Source organism: Schistocerca cancellata, chromosome 7, assembly GCF_023864275.1.
Source record: "Schistocerca cancellata isolate TAMUIC-IGC-003103 chromosome 7, iqSchCanc2.1, whole genome shotgun sequence".
NCBI lineage: Eukaryota > Metazoa > Arthropoda > Insecta > Orthoptera > Acrididae > Schistocerca > Schistocerca cancellata.
The window spans coordinates 227,319,444-227,333,928 of NC_064632.1; the positions used below are offsets into that span (position 1 = coordinate 227,319,444).

At 37.2% G+C, this 14,485-nt stretch overlaps 1 protein-coding gene across 1 annotated transcript in view; it reads left to right on the forward strand.

The window, feature by feature from the left end:
• LOC126092709 (centrosomal protein of 104 kDa) overlaps positions 1-14,485 on the forward strand; it is a 466,825-nt gene that overhangs the window by 429,258 nt on the left and 23,082 nt on the right. The window contains exons 15-16 of the mRNA XM_049908432.1: positions 1,198-1,343; positions 4,318-4,419. Of these exons, the coding sequence (XP_049764389.1) occupies positions 1,198-1,343; positions 4,318-4,419 (248 nt within the window). The remainder of the gene's footprint in view (positions 1-1,197; positions 1,344-4,317; positions 4,420-14,485) is intronic.

The window sequence follows — 14,485 nt, forward strand, 5'->3', positions numbered from 1 at the left end:
TGTTATGCAAACAATACTTTTGACAAAACTGTTAATTACTTTGGAATTAATTATGAGCTGACTTCGCTAACATGTTTTTGAATAGAGCCAAATAAATACTTAAAGAATGCCAGTGTTTTGTCTTCCAAATGTTTATAATTAGTACAGAATTTATATTTGTATATAAGTCAACAATAGAATTTAAGTTACGAAACAATTACTGATTTCACCCTACAATGAAAGATATTAACTAGGAATAGTCAAAATAAATTATAAAATCAACTACATACATAAAACTAAGTACAAAATTAGATCTGGTGCTATATTCTTTAAAACTAAGGGCCAAGCTATTTATTTCATGAAAATGTATTTTATACTCATGTATGTTAATGAAAATTAGTTAAAAGAGAAAAAAAAAAATTTATGGGGGCAGATGGCAAAACAAGAGGGGAAGTAAAAATATCCCAGCTTGCTTCATCACACTGTCCCATAAAATGTGATCCAGGAGGCTTTCCAAAAGTGGAAGAAATGATGGGAACAATGTATTGCCAGTAGAGGGGCTATTTTGAGGGGGGCAGTCCTTAAAAGTTTGTGCGATAAGCAGTAGAGGTGTTATTGCAAAGAGTCAATTTCTTTTTGAATGCATCATATATTTATTCTTTCCTAGGAAATTTAGAGCATTCTGTGTATCATCTTACTCTCAATATAGGTGGCAACCAAGAGTGCATGTAGAAAGGAATTTGCTGTATTGATAACAATGGTATAAATATTTCACATCCTGAAAGTTGGATTATCATCTACTTTACATCACATTGCAGAAAATAACATCATTCTAAAAGTAACTGCTTCAAAGCATCACCTCTATTACCATGTGATATATACATCACTATTTCACGTTATACTCCAGTCTATAATTTTAACTACTACATGATTTTTGAGGGACAGACAGGGGGCCACAAGTACTACAATATTTGAGTTTCACTATCAATATTAAGCCATAAATTCTGTTAGGCCATCATAGAGCACAAATAACCAGGCTCACTAACTTTTGTCATTATAAAATGTGTACTGACAGATGCTGAGCATTTTTTTTCTCATGACTATGCAGGAGCAGCTTTATGGGTTTCATATAAATATTCCAAAGAGATTTTCTTATGTGATAAAATCAACCTTCTGCTCTCCAGATATGTTTCATTTCTTTGCAATTTTTGTTGACAGAATGTGTATTTTCTGCCTTGTGAGAGCAGAAAACTTCACCGAGGAAGGATTAAATATACATTACTGGCGTTCATGTCCCATGTTAACACGTTGTGTGCACTGCAAGCAAGTTGTTGAGATATCAGTCCTGTCGCATCATCTGACAGGTAAGAAGACAACATTCTGACATGTAACATTAAACCTATTGGAAAATACATGTTCAGTTAGAAAATTAAATTTAATGAAAAGTTGAATTTAATTTTTCACCATCAGTATTACACAATATCTGTATAAGTAAATTACTTTGTGTACATGTTGCATTCATCTGACTAAATTTTAAGCAGTAGTGCCATTTCTCACATAATTTTCAAGAATGTATATGTGGTCCTCTGTTCAGCAAAGCACAGTATTACAAGTCCCAATTTATGCCACAGACAGAATACATGCCTAATGTAGAAATGAACACTCCTAAATTATATGCATGCAGAAACAAAAGTATGAATTGCTCAAAAATTATTCATTATTGTAAGTCTTAGCACAATTCATTATTTTCTGTATTCGGATAATAATGAACAGATTATTACAGGAAAAACTGACAAATGCTTCCTTTGTAATAATTTTTTGATAGGTCCGAAATTGTTTGAAAAGCCTATTTTAAAAAGTTTGACACAACCTGCATATCCACAAAGGTCTCCTGTTGACTAACTTTCAGCACTAAGTTGCTGCAACCTGTTAATTATAACATGCTTGGACCTCTTCTTGGCATGCTTTCCACAAGAAAGAAATGTTGGTGCTCAAGCCCCCCTGAGATTGTCCAATGTGAGAAGGATTATTGCAATAATATAAATTTCAACTGTCCAAAATATTCTCCATCAGGTTCATGTCAACAAATCTTACATTTAGTTGGTTCTTGGAGGAAAGTGTTTACAAGATGGTTGCAGTGTACTTATGCATTATCATTTTGATGGATGAACATGTCTATGAAATATTGGCTGTCGGGCTGCACAATAGGTTGGAGGACCCTGTTAACAATACATATCCATACACGATTCCCGTCCAAACATGACTCAACCCTCCCACCTGTCCCCCCCCCCCCCCTCCCTGCAGAAGCCACAATGCCTGAGATGTGTTTTGTTATCACTATTCTATGATGAACATCAGGCATTAGACAACTCTATCACAAATCAGTGAAAAGAACCTTATGCCAGTGATTAAAAGTCTACCATTTCTCACTTTATTCACACACCATAGTGATGGGGGATTTATACTGTTGCTCATGATGTATGCTTAGAGCTCAAATTTGTCATATGGGAATGGTTGTGCACTGTCAGAGTTGACACAATACTCCCAATAGCCTTCAAAACACAGCACACTGTCCGTTCCATTCTCTTCAGGGTACCAATGAGTTACAACTTGTATGCGGTGATCATCAGCTGTTGATGCTGATTGCACATGACCACTAAGAGGCAGATCTTCACTGTTGTGTGTCTCATGAAGGTGGATGAACATTCAGATGAAGTAACTATGATGTATGCTATTTGATGGGCAACTTCCTTTGTTGATAACTGGTTTTGTAAAGTTGCTATGAGTGCACAGTCTAAGTTTAAAATGGTCCTTCAAGTCATGTTGGCAAATTCACATTCACAATTGGCAACTAAGTGTACACCACTCAAGTATAGTGACTGCAGATTTACTTGTATCTCCATTAAACAGCTGGCTGTATGAAGTGATTTCCTGTGAGCAAAAGAGTATTGAAAAAGAAATTGCTCTTAAAAAAATTATAGAAGTTCTTATGATGTTGATACCAAATGTTTTTTGTGAAGTTTGTATTCAAATATATGTATGCAGCATGTCCTATATGTAGGCTTTCTGCCTTCATGCCACAACTAAAAGTGAAAAAACCCCATTTGAAGACTGATATAAAGCATTTTTCTAACTGTTTGATACCATCCAGCCAGAATGCAATGTCATTTCTTACAAAACCACTTTAAATGATATGAATGTAATAGAAGGAAACATTCCACGTGGGAAAATTACATCCGAAAACAAAGATGGCGCGACCCACCAAACAAAAGCGCCGGCAGGCCGATAGACACACAAACAAACACAAACACACACACACACACAAAACTCAAGCCCCCGCAACCAACGGCTGCCCCGCCAGGAAACAGGGAAGGAGAGGTAAAGACAAAAGGATGCGAGTCCCAAGGGAGAGGGCAAGGAGTCACTCCAATCCCGGGATTGGAGTGACTCCTTGCCCTCTCCCTTGGGACCCGCATCCTTTTGTCTTTACCTCTCCTTCCCTCTTTCCTGGCGGGGTGGCCGTTGGTTGCGGGGGCTTGGGTTTTGTGTGTGTGTTTGTGTTTGTTTGTGTGTCTGTCGGCCTGCCGGAGCTTTCGTTTGGTGGGTCGCGCCATCTTTGTTTTTGGATGTAAAAAACCACTTTAAAATTGCACAAGCTATTGCAACCAAATGATACCTTTTAAACAGACCTCTTGGAATATTTTGTCTTTTGTCCATAATGCTAAGGGAAACAAAATGAAGCTATCATGCGCTATAAATAAATGGTGTCATATGTGAAGTTACAGCCACTGATTTATGCAACTTGTTTACTCAAAATGACAAGCAATTGTTTATAGCAGAAAATATTCACTTCCAAGTAACCACAATTGATACAATATGTTGTACATAGACCACAAAGGAGAAATGATTATTGCTTTTCCTTATTCATTGAGAAGCATATGAAATTCAGGCCCTTCACAGATTTAATAGCCAATATAAGCAAAATGTCCCACAGTAAGATGTCATTTCCCAGCAGAACAATATACTATTCTATAAATACCAAATGTATACTCATCCTTAATTTTGTGGTTCGCAATCTGCATTAGAATCTACTTTATGCAACAGCACACAGCATTTAAAACTGTAATACGTTTGGATTTCTTTTAAATGATCTGAGAGGTGGCACTCAAAATTTCAGACTTTACATTTTTTTCCTTTCTCAAATTTTTCAATTCTCGATATTGGACAAAAACACTGTAAGATCAAACATGCAGACTTTTAATATGATTGATCTTTGCTAAATTTGCAACAGAAAAATTAACAGATTTCAAAAAAATATCAATGAAACTGTATTTACAGATGAATGTGACATGCGACACCTGTACAAGAAATGTGAGCGTTGCACTGAAGCCATCCTGGAAGATTATTTTGATGACCACATCAGCTCTACTGAATGTGTCCGTAAGTAATCAACAGTGTTAGATGCTGAAAACATTAGAGTCTTAGAATATTATTTACAGTAAATCGGTAATTATTCTGAATTTTTTTCCAAAGAAATAAACATAAAACCAGAAAATTACTCCAGTGCTTTAAAGAGAAACAAGTAAAATATTTTTTTTCTGGCAGAATATATAATCTGCTTTTAATTTTTTTAATGAGATAATGACCAGTTTAGGTGTTAGATGTTGCTTAAAGGAACACATTGCAGTGCTTCAGACTTTTTGGTTATTTAGATTTCATAATGATAGTCAACAATGTGACTGAAGGTTATCTATCAGATAAAAACTTTAATGGGACAAGCAGACATCAGTCAACAGATAACATTTTATTCTACTCAGTCTGTTAACTGCTATTCTAGAAGACTGGACTAGGTAAATAGCTCCGGATCTATGACACTTCCGAACCGGAGCATAAACTTGATCACCCCCCCCCCCCCCCCTCTCCATCTCCCTAGAGCTTTTGAGTTAGAACATCAAAAATTAAAAACAAAAAATCGAATTTTCAAAATTATTTTCATTTTGTAGCATACATCTTTCTGAAGACTTTTATATATAAAACATTTATGTTCAAGGAAATGTAAGACATGTTATTTGGTCTTTTTAAGTGCGGCAAAGTGAAGTGCCATACCTCTTTACACAGCATTCTTCTATCACACATCACTACTATATTTCACTCTGTGGAATTCAAACATGTATATTTTGTAATGGAAACCATCAAACCTATATTCAGGACAGTGGAAATGAAAATATCCTGTGGTTCCTCTTCTGCTCCCAGTCAGCTGGTTTGACATCCTATCCTCCTCAACAAAAGAAACTCATAATTAATACTGGGTGGTATTATGATGTATTTGTGACCAGGAGAGTAAGAACTCTTCATAAAATTTGCACTCTTTGTTGCCTATTAGCTAACAACTTTCTCTTTTATGTGACAAAGTTAAATATTAAAACTAAAAACTAAACTCCCCCAGAACAGACCATGAAGGCCCAGCAGTAATTAAATATAGGAAACATAAAACCAGTAAAGATAAGATACAAGCAAGATGGTACACATTTCTTCAATCCTTAGGTCCCAGCTTGCTACAGCTTTAGTAGTAATACCCAATACTGGTGTGGTTTCTCGATTTGATTACACCTACTTTGTCACTGTCTGCTAGATAAAACAAAATAGGCCTTTCTAATATTGCAGCAATTGTAACATGTGCCAAATATAAGCAAAACTGTTTCGGCACAAATGATCATTTTTGTTTACCTCATTTACATAAATAACATGATGCAACATAATTCACAAAATACCAAATCAAGTGCCTATTAGGTCTATTATTAGCAAAACGTTTTATGTTAGCAAATAATTTCATGTTCCATTCATACATTCCAGTTTCTTAACTATGACATTGAAAAGTAGTAGTATGAAATTCTTACATAAAGTTGTAATCATCATATTCTTCCATATAATTTGTATGATGTCCCCCTTGCTTCTCCTTCCTCGTTCTAGCAAACAATCTTGTCATCACTAATTCTGTAACTATTCTTGCCACTGTCAAAACTTGTTCTCCTGTTAACTTCAGTAACACTGCCAGAATCACAGTTACAGTTATCCCACATTTATTTTCAAGTTAGACGTTATTGCATGTTTGAATAACACATTTTCCACACTATTCTGAGAATAGAACTTAAAGCAGCTGCTAACTGGGGACTGTACAACAGGTAATGTAGCAATCTGGCAAAAATTTTCTGTCAAAATTTCATTTTGCTGGACACATTGAGAAGATAATATATGATATTTCTTTATTTCCACCCTGGTAATCTGAATCTATGGATTTCACTATTAATCATTACAACAATGATCATTTGCTCACCCAATCAACTACATAAACAAACAGCGATCGGCATTAACCCGTTCAGGTTTATTCGGCTTGGCTCGCATAGCCTCATCCCCTTTCATCTGCAGGAATGTTTTTTGTTTCTACATGCGACAGCGTTCCCCTGGCAGAGACTTCATGTACACTCTCCATGCATTCAAAAACCAACTTATGATTTGTTCAGAAATCAACTTACAATGTGTTCAAACCAATTGGGATGTGTTTCAAAATCATATGAATGACTGATGGGCCAAAGTGCGCTGGATGCTAGGTGTTTTGTGAAACAAGGTTTTTTCATTCAAGAATATGAATCTGATGGTTGAAGAAATTGCCGCCCAGTGCACATATATGGGTTTGTCTCCCCCCCCCCCTCCCCCTCCCATATATCTGGGCCTGGAGGTAACAAATGTATTACATGCCCTGAGCAGAAACCACTCCATGACTTTTTACACAAGTACTGTATGCAATGCAGAGGGCCTTTCACTGTTATCATGCTAATTTTGTGAACAATATTTAATCCCCCAGTTGCAGCTGGATCACATTCTCTCAGTATTTTGTAGAGACAGTAGCTCTGCATTTTCAGGTGGCTGTTGCCAGATAACTACTGCAGCAGTTCTTCATGGCAATATCTCTTCGTAGAGTCCCAAACCAATAGTGTGTGCGTGCCAGGATGTGAGCAAGCTACCGTATTTACTCGAATCTAAGCCGCACTTTTGTTCTGGTTTTTGAAATCCTATAAACCGCCTGCGGCTTAGAATCGAGTGTAAAGCAAGCGGAAATTCTGAAAAAAGTTGGTGGGTGCCGCCAAAACTTACTTCTGCCGTCGAATATATGTAGCGCTACACGGGTATGCTTTGTTGGCACAAAGATAAATACTGGCGCCAAAACCTCTGCGTCACTAAATAAATTAAAAAAAAAAAAGATGGAAGACGGGCTATTTTCTCCGCTCCCGAGTTTCGACCACTACATTTTCATACATTATCCAACGAAGTAAATATAAATTCCGTATTGTTCATCTTCGAATGTAGCAGCATTTCAGTGTACTACGAAAATCCGACTGGCAAGAATGTTTGGTATGTTTGTCAATATGGCCAACTCTACGTCCTGAATTGTTTCCTATCTGTGAGAAGAGATGGTTGCTAAGAGGAACTTTTATAAATTGTAAATCACATGCAGTATTCTCGTCACCACAAGAATAATACGCATATAAACATTTTGCCATGTATTGTTTCATGTTTGCTGCTATCTCATTTAAATCCTGTCTGCCTAATAAACTACGAAACTAGAGTGAGACAGCAGCAAACGTGGAAGAATATACATATCATGTCATGTTTATATTCGTATTATTATTATGCTTAATAGTGATACAGTCATAAATGAAACACGGCAATTGACTAGATTTTTAAATCTAAGATGACTCTAATTTCTGTGTAGAATGTAATGTACTAAAGAGGCGCCTGCAAACGGAGAAAAATTTTCGCTAAACTCTCGTTCAGAATATCTTCTATCTATTATTTGGTTCTTGTTGATCATTATCAAAGAAAGCAGCAGTGTAAGTAACAAGAAAAAGCAGTTTCTTGCCATTGTTTCGCTAATGAGACGATTCCTCTCTTTATCTCTCATATATATATATATATATATATATATATATATATATATATATATATATATATATTAAAGCGGCGGAAGCGCGCACAAAAGCAAGCCATGCCACGAGCGTCGACAGGCCGTAAACACGCACTATCAGAATGCGACAAACAATACATGACGCAGTACAGTAATGCATTTTCAGCTTAGAGTGACGTAAACACCTATAACAAAGAAAACTGCGCATATCAGATCAAAGAAAAATAAGCAATCAATTCAAATCAGACGAAGCACGTGGAAAAGGAAGGGTACCCGTATAAATACGGATGGAGCGCCTGACGCATAGCAATGGCTACCTGGTAAAGCTTAACTGCAAAGTTTACGACTCGAACCAAACTACTGTAGCTGTATCGTCATTCATTCGACCTAAATTGTGTCTCATATTACAATGGACCAACTTTGTTTCGATTTGGAGATGCGGCCTATAATTTTTCTCTCCCCTTGAATTTCGAGTCTCAAATTTCAGGTGCGGCTTAGATTGGGGAAATTTTTTTTTCCTCGATTTCGAGTCTCATTTTTAAGGTGCGGCTTAAGCCCGGTCCACACGCAACGATCCGTCTGCGCAGACATTGGCGCAGATGTCTGTACATGCAAAAGATCGCTGCAAATGTGGTGTGTTCACACGACACAAACCCCAATCTACTACTCGCCCGCCATCTGTCGGTGCAGAAAAGAAATATCAGTGGCAAGCGACTACGCTCCCCGTTAACGTCAAAAACTTAATTCAGTTATTTTGAAATATAGAAATGGAGGAAGTTCTGTTGTGGTCTGTGTTCGCAGCTTGTGTTGCAAAAAACATTCAGACCAACGGCAGGAAACAGAGAAGGCGGTCAAAATGGTGAAGACAGTGGCTGCTAAAGCGAAAGCAGTTTTCTCACGTACATTTACTGCGAGAGTTGCAGGGCGAACCTGTTTTGTTTTACATTACCTCGTGTTCCATTTCCTCGCACATTGACACTCCAATTTCATCTTCAGTTGTACTCCTGCTTGGTCTTGGCGTTTCTTGATCACTAAGAAAGCCAAGCAGATCAAAATACCATAACGTTGGCTGGTATACTTGATCTACTCTTACACCAGATCTTCTAGATTTCTGAACTTTTCGGTAAACAGTTCGCTGACAGACTTAATTTACTTGACTTGCCTTCATGAACTCATTCTGCAGGACAGCGTAAATAGCTTCACATGTGTTGGGTATTATTTTACTCAACGCTTGTTTCGATATTGAAGTTGAAAATTCCAAATCCTTGTAGCTCCTTCCTGTTGCTAGGAATCTTGATGTTACGCCAGCCGTTTATGAGGAGAAATTGCCCTTCTCATACAAGTATTTTTTTCTCATAATATGAGGGGTTACAAGCTTTAAGAGATAATTATAAGTTTCGACATCCATCTGCAAATAATTTCGCCAGTTCGCAACGAATTTTTTTTTTTATTACCGTTTCTCTGTTTGCCGAGTCGTCAACTGCCCGCAATTTTTCAATTAGAGCATTGTATGCTGCTGTCTTTTTGTCTTGGGCACTATATTCTTTACTTTTAATCTTCCACAAACATGGGTAGTTTCTATATATTTCAATGAATTCACTTACAAACTCTTTAGAACACTGACGAGTATCAGTCATTTTAGTGCCCTATGCGCACAAATACAAACACTAGACTGAGCAAACAGCTGTTTCGTGCCAGATTTGCGGCGATCTCCTGTCCACACGCTCCAACTTGTCTGCGCAGATGTGATTTGAACCCACAGATTTGAGAGGTTTCGCTCAAACCTCCAACTTCAACTTCCAGGTTCTGTCCACACGCAACGATCTGTCTGCGCAAATGTGATGTGCGCAGACAGATCGTTGCGTGTGGACGGGCCTTTAGATTTGAGTGCGGCTTAGATTCGAGTAAATACGGTACATCCAGCAGGGCATCTGATAATATATTCAGAGCTTTCTGATGATGTCTGTGCTTCAGAGTGAAACTAAATATTGTCATTCAAAGGCTTTTTCAGTGCATTGTAACAAGGAGGTTTCTTCTCTCACTGACAGGAGCTTACGCCTGAAAGTATAGAATTCTTAGATGTACAAAGGTCAAAACTCAAAATATTGTTAATGACACAGTGTCCCACCCCACCCCCATCCCAACCTCTCTCCTCCTCCCAAAATGCCATTAAAGAAAATGTTGATGTGTGTTGCTTTCTTAAGGAAGAAGGGGATAAACATTACACCTATACTTGGGACAGCTTCTATCCAGGGTAAATCATCTCTTTCAAACAGGCAGTACCTAAAATCTCTCATATATATCACAGAAGATATCAGAAAGCACAGCTGCCACATTCTGACACATACTTCCACTCATGGGGACAACCTAATGTCCTTAGATTAAACAGTGACATGACTGACAGGATTCACAGGTATATGGCACTCATCAAGATGCATTCACTTTAGTGGTATCATCATATCATATGTTTCCTGAGCAATACAGATTATACATCTGCTGAAGAATAAAAATGGTGGTATTCTCCTTTGTTTGAATGTAACAGTGGAAGTACATTACCTTCCCAAGCATCTCCATAATTGCAGTTTCACTGATAGGCCACCATATTTTAATCTGATAGACATAATGTTTTGCCAAAAATCTGTAATAATAATCATTCAATTCAGTTACTCAAAAATGTTCTATCTTTGAAATTATTATTATTTCTTAGTTATGTACACTAGCCTCAGGTCGCAAGTATTAGTGCCAATTTCAACTTGTTACCAAGTCATTGTCAGATTACCTGTATGTGTTTAAAAAGAAATAAAAAGAGGATTAGTAAAACACTAAGCACTACGTTACAAACCAAGCTAATTTGTATACACAATTGTCATACTTTATTATATTACATAGTAACTCGTCAGATGAATATACCGGGGTAGGCACTCATATAATTGATCAGCACAGTGGAACAGGTAGTACCTAAAATCTCCCATAGATGTCACCAAACATACCAGAAAGCACAACTGGCATAATAGAAATTAGTTTGATTTGTAATATAATTTTCTAGTATTTTATTACCCCCCCCCCTCCTCCCAATTCTTTCTTTTTAAACAGATCATATGATGATGACTTGATAAGTTGAAACCAGTAATGATAACATTTGTGTGATCTGAGGCTGAAATCTATGCTAATAAAAAACCTGTAAACTGTTCTCTGTCTGTCTGAACATACTTCTCCAAAACTACAGAATGAATTTTCATGGGGCTTCCACATTTAACTTGAGCATTGCTTTGGGCACAATATAGGCTTATTTCACCAAAATCAGACCACAGAAAAAACATAAATCATAACTGAAAGCTTTAGCCACACTAATTTTATAGATGTGAAAGTAACTTTCCTGTTACATTTTCATAACCAATCCACTGAATTGATTTTGATGAAATTTGGCATGAACAAAGATTAAAAACTGAGGAAGAACATAAACTTCTTTAAAAAGTGTGTAATACAAGATACTTATTGATTTGAAGAATATTATATGAATTAGAGAAAACTATTTACTCTTCAAAAGCTATTTACACTCGGACTTTGATCTCTATCACGTCCATGAAAATGCTTTTTTTGCTGCATAAAATGATTCAAAGTACTGAATGCAATGTTCAGAGTGTTCAGTACAAACTTCCACACTGTTTCATAATGTATATGTTGTATAATGTATAGCTACTTCAATGGCACAATGCATAGATGTGTGCTTCTGCCTATGACCCTCTGTACACACGGCTTGGCAGTGGCACTGTGCATGCCAATGCATCATGAGTTGCGACAGCTTGGGAGGAGGGAGAGTGGGGTGCACATTCTGAGCTATGCTTACCCAACAGTAGACATGTGAGGTAGCTGAGGTTATTGCATGTACAATACTGAACTTACCCACCATAAATCCTCATAACCAAACTTCTGATATGCGAGCACAGTCATGGGTAACAGTTAGTATATAATAAATAAATAATAAAGTGGGCACTGTAATTGTCTAAGGCAATATACCTGGCCTGATTAACATTTTTTTTTTAATTTTCAACTCCTTAGCACAAATTGATAGCATTGTTTTACAGGTCTCGTCAACTCCCCACAGTATCAAAGCCAGGGCAGAATTTGAAGCAAAGGCACTCCAGTTTGTAATCTAACAATAATCGCCTGTTTGTGGTGTTATGTAGTGTGTCCACAAGAGGAATACATATTACATATTTTCCTTATGTATTTCAGTTTCAATCAAAATACATCTGGCAAAAAGCCATATGTATTTGCATTGCAGAGCATCTCATTTAATAGAGATTAGGGATTCTGGATCAGTACAGACATAGGAAGACAGCTGCTAACAGAGCATCAAACATGCTTCTCATATTCCAGTGTATATGTGACAACCAGGAAGTCTTTCTCAGTGGAGGCACAACTATATGCTGAGCTATCTGTGCAATGTATTCCAGAGGCAGACATGAAAGCCAGCATGTCTCAAATGGCACAACATTAGTATACCTAACAGTATAGACAAAATTTTCACATATACTATCAGCTGTATTTTTCAGTGAGTAAAAACAGTAATGGAACAAGAGAGGATGGAAAGTGAAGATCTATTCTGATTATAATGTATGCTAAAGAAACATTGTGGCACAGCACATCACAAAAACCAAGAATCTTCAATTTAATGTACTAAAAATGTAGAGTAGTAGTACCACTGACCCCCACAAACCATTGATATTGCCATGGCAGGGTGGCTTACATGCCTTGGTGGTAGAGTGGCGTACTATAGATGCCACCACACAAGAGGAGTTATAACATTACAGGTCAGGATTGATCTATGAAGTCTTGAATATCTTATTTGTATCTGTCAGTTGGTATGGAGAAATTGAGATTTCAGGCATTTCTTCATATAGTTTTGCTTGAGTAAGTCCCGACTCTATGCGAAGCTCTCATTTAGTTACATGCGATTTGCGATCTGTTATGTTTTATTTTCTGGTAATAAATCATATTTTTCTGATTACCGTTAAAATATAATGATGATAAATGTTTTGAGGTCATTTGGAATAATATTTTAATAACCATGCAAATGACATGGCATCACTCTTATACTGTTAGAAAAAGAGTGTTAATTGTGCGTTTATGAACGGTCAGTGTCAAGATCAGTGATTACGATTCGAGAAATAATTGATTTGACGAAGTTCAATTGCACACAATTTTGTGGGGCAAATTATGACCTTGGAATTGATTGTAGATGTATGAAGGTCAATTTCGTGACAGGCTAGTTAGCGTCATGAGCATGTCGCGATATCAAGACTGTTTTCGTGCCCGATGGTTTGCTTTAAACTCGCGAAAATACAATTTACACGAATTCTTAATTATAGTGAAAGGGTAGAATATTTGATGGTTATCCCACTGTTGAAGGGCCATTATGGAAGACATAAGTTTGGATAGAAAGATCAATTTCAAAATCCTATATAAATCGTGTTGATCGATGTAGCCTTGCAACCCAAAAGCTCATACATGGTTATCAGCAGAAACAGTGTACTATTTTTCATGCACACATTTACACTCTACATCAAGGTGTGAATGATTTGTGGATATGAAATAAATATTTGAAAACATTTGATTGAATAAAAGGTAAGATATAAAGAAGTTTATTCGTATATTTTGTTATTTCATGAACAGTGATATTTTCTTATAGTGGTGTGGAGCCTTACATATTATTAATATTGTGACAGACTGGTCATAAGTGCTCTTGTTACAAGTCAAGGTTTGGGCCTGATTAAGCATAGCTTGTTCTTAAGAGTCTCAAAGATTAAGTAAAGAATAAAATCACACTTAAATAACGCTGCATCGAAACCCACTACCTCTATACCATATTAAGCTAGCTATTCTGTAATCAGGTGGTACCATGGCCGTGTAGTTGTGTGTTGTCAACAACAAATAGGTAAACACAAACATAAACATTTCTCATGCTCTGATACTGATGAGGGAAAGAAGAGACGACGACGATGACATACACGTATACATACACAAACGATATACATAGCACCTTACAATACAACACGATGACATCATGGTATAGGGTATCTGTGGAGAGGCTAAGCTATGGTTCCAGAAAAGGGGCAGCAGCCTTTCCAGTAGTTGCTGGGTTAACAGTCTGGCTGACTAAGTGATCTAGCCATGTAATATTACCCGGCATGACCTTGACCTTGCTATTTTCATACTGGAGCACCGCTCTAAAAGCAAGGGGAAATTACTGCCCAGGCAGAGACTACGATGACGTCATCAGAGAAAACAAAACTGATGTTCAGTTCAGAGAATGGAATTTTAGATCCCTTACTCAGGTAGGTAGTTGAGCAAACGTGAAAAGGTAAAGGGTAGGTTGAATGTAGATATAGTGGGAATTAGTAAAGTATGGGAGCTACGGTGTCAGCCACCATCTGGTCGGCTGCACTTAAAAACATGTGTGCCACCAGTCACACCACCTTGTTTCCTACAGCTGCCATCATGACAAGGGGCGCTACCACTAATGCTTAAGCTGCTGCCAAT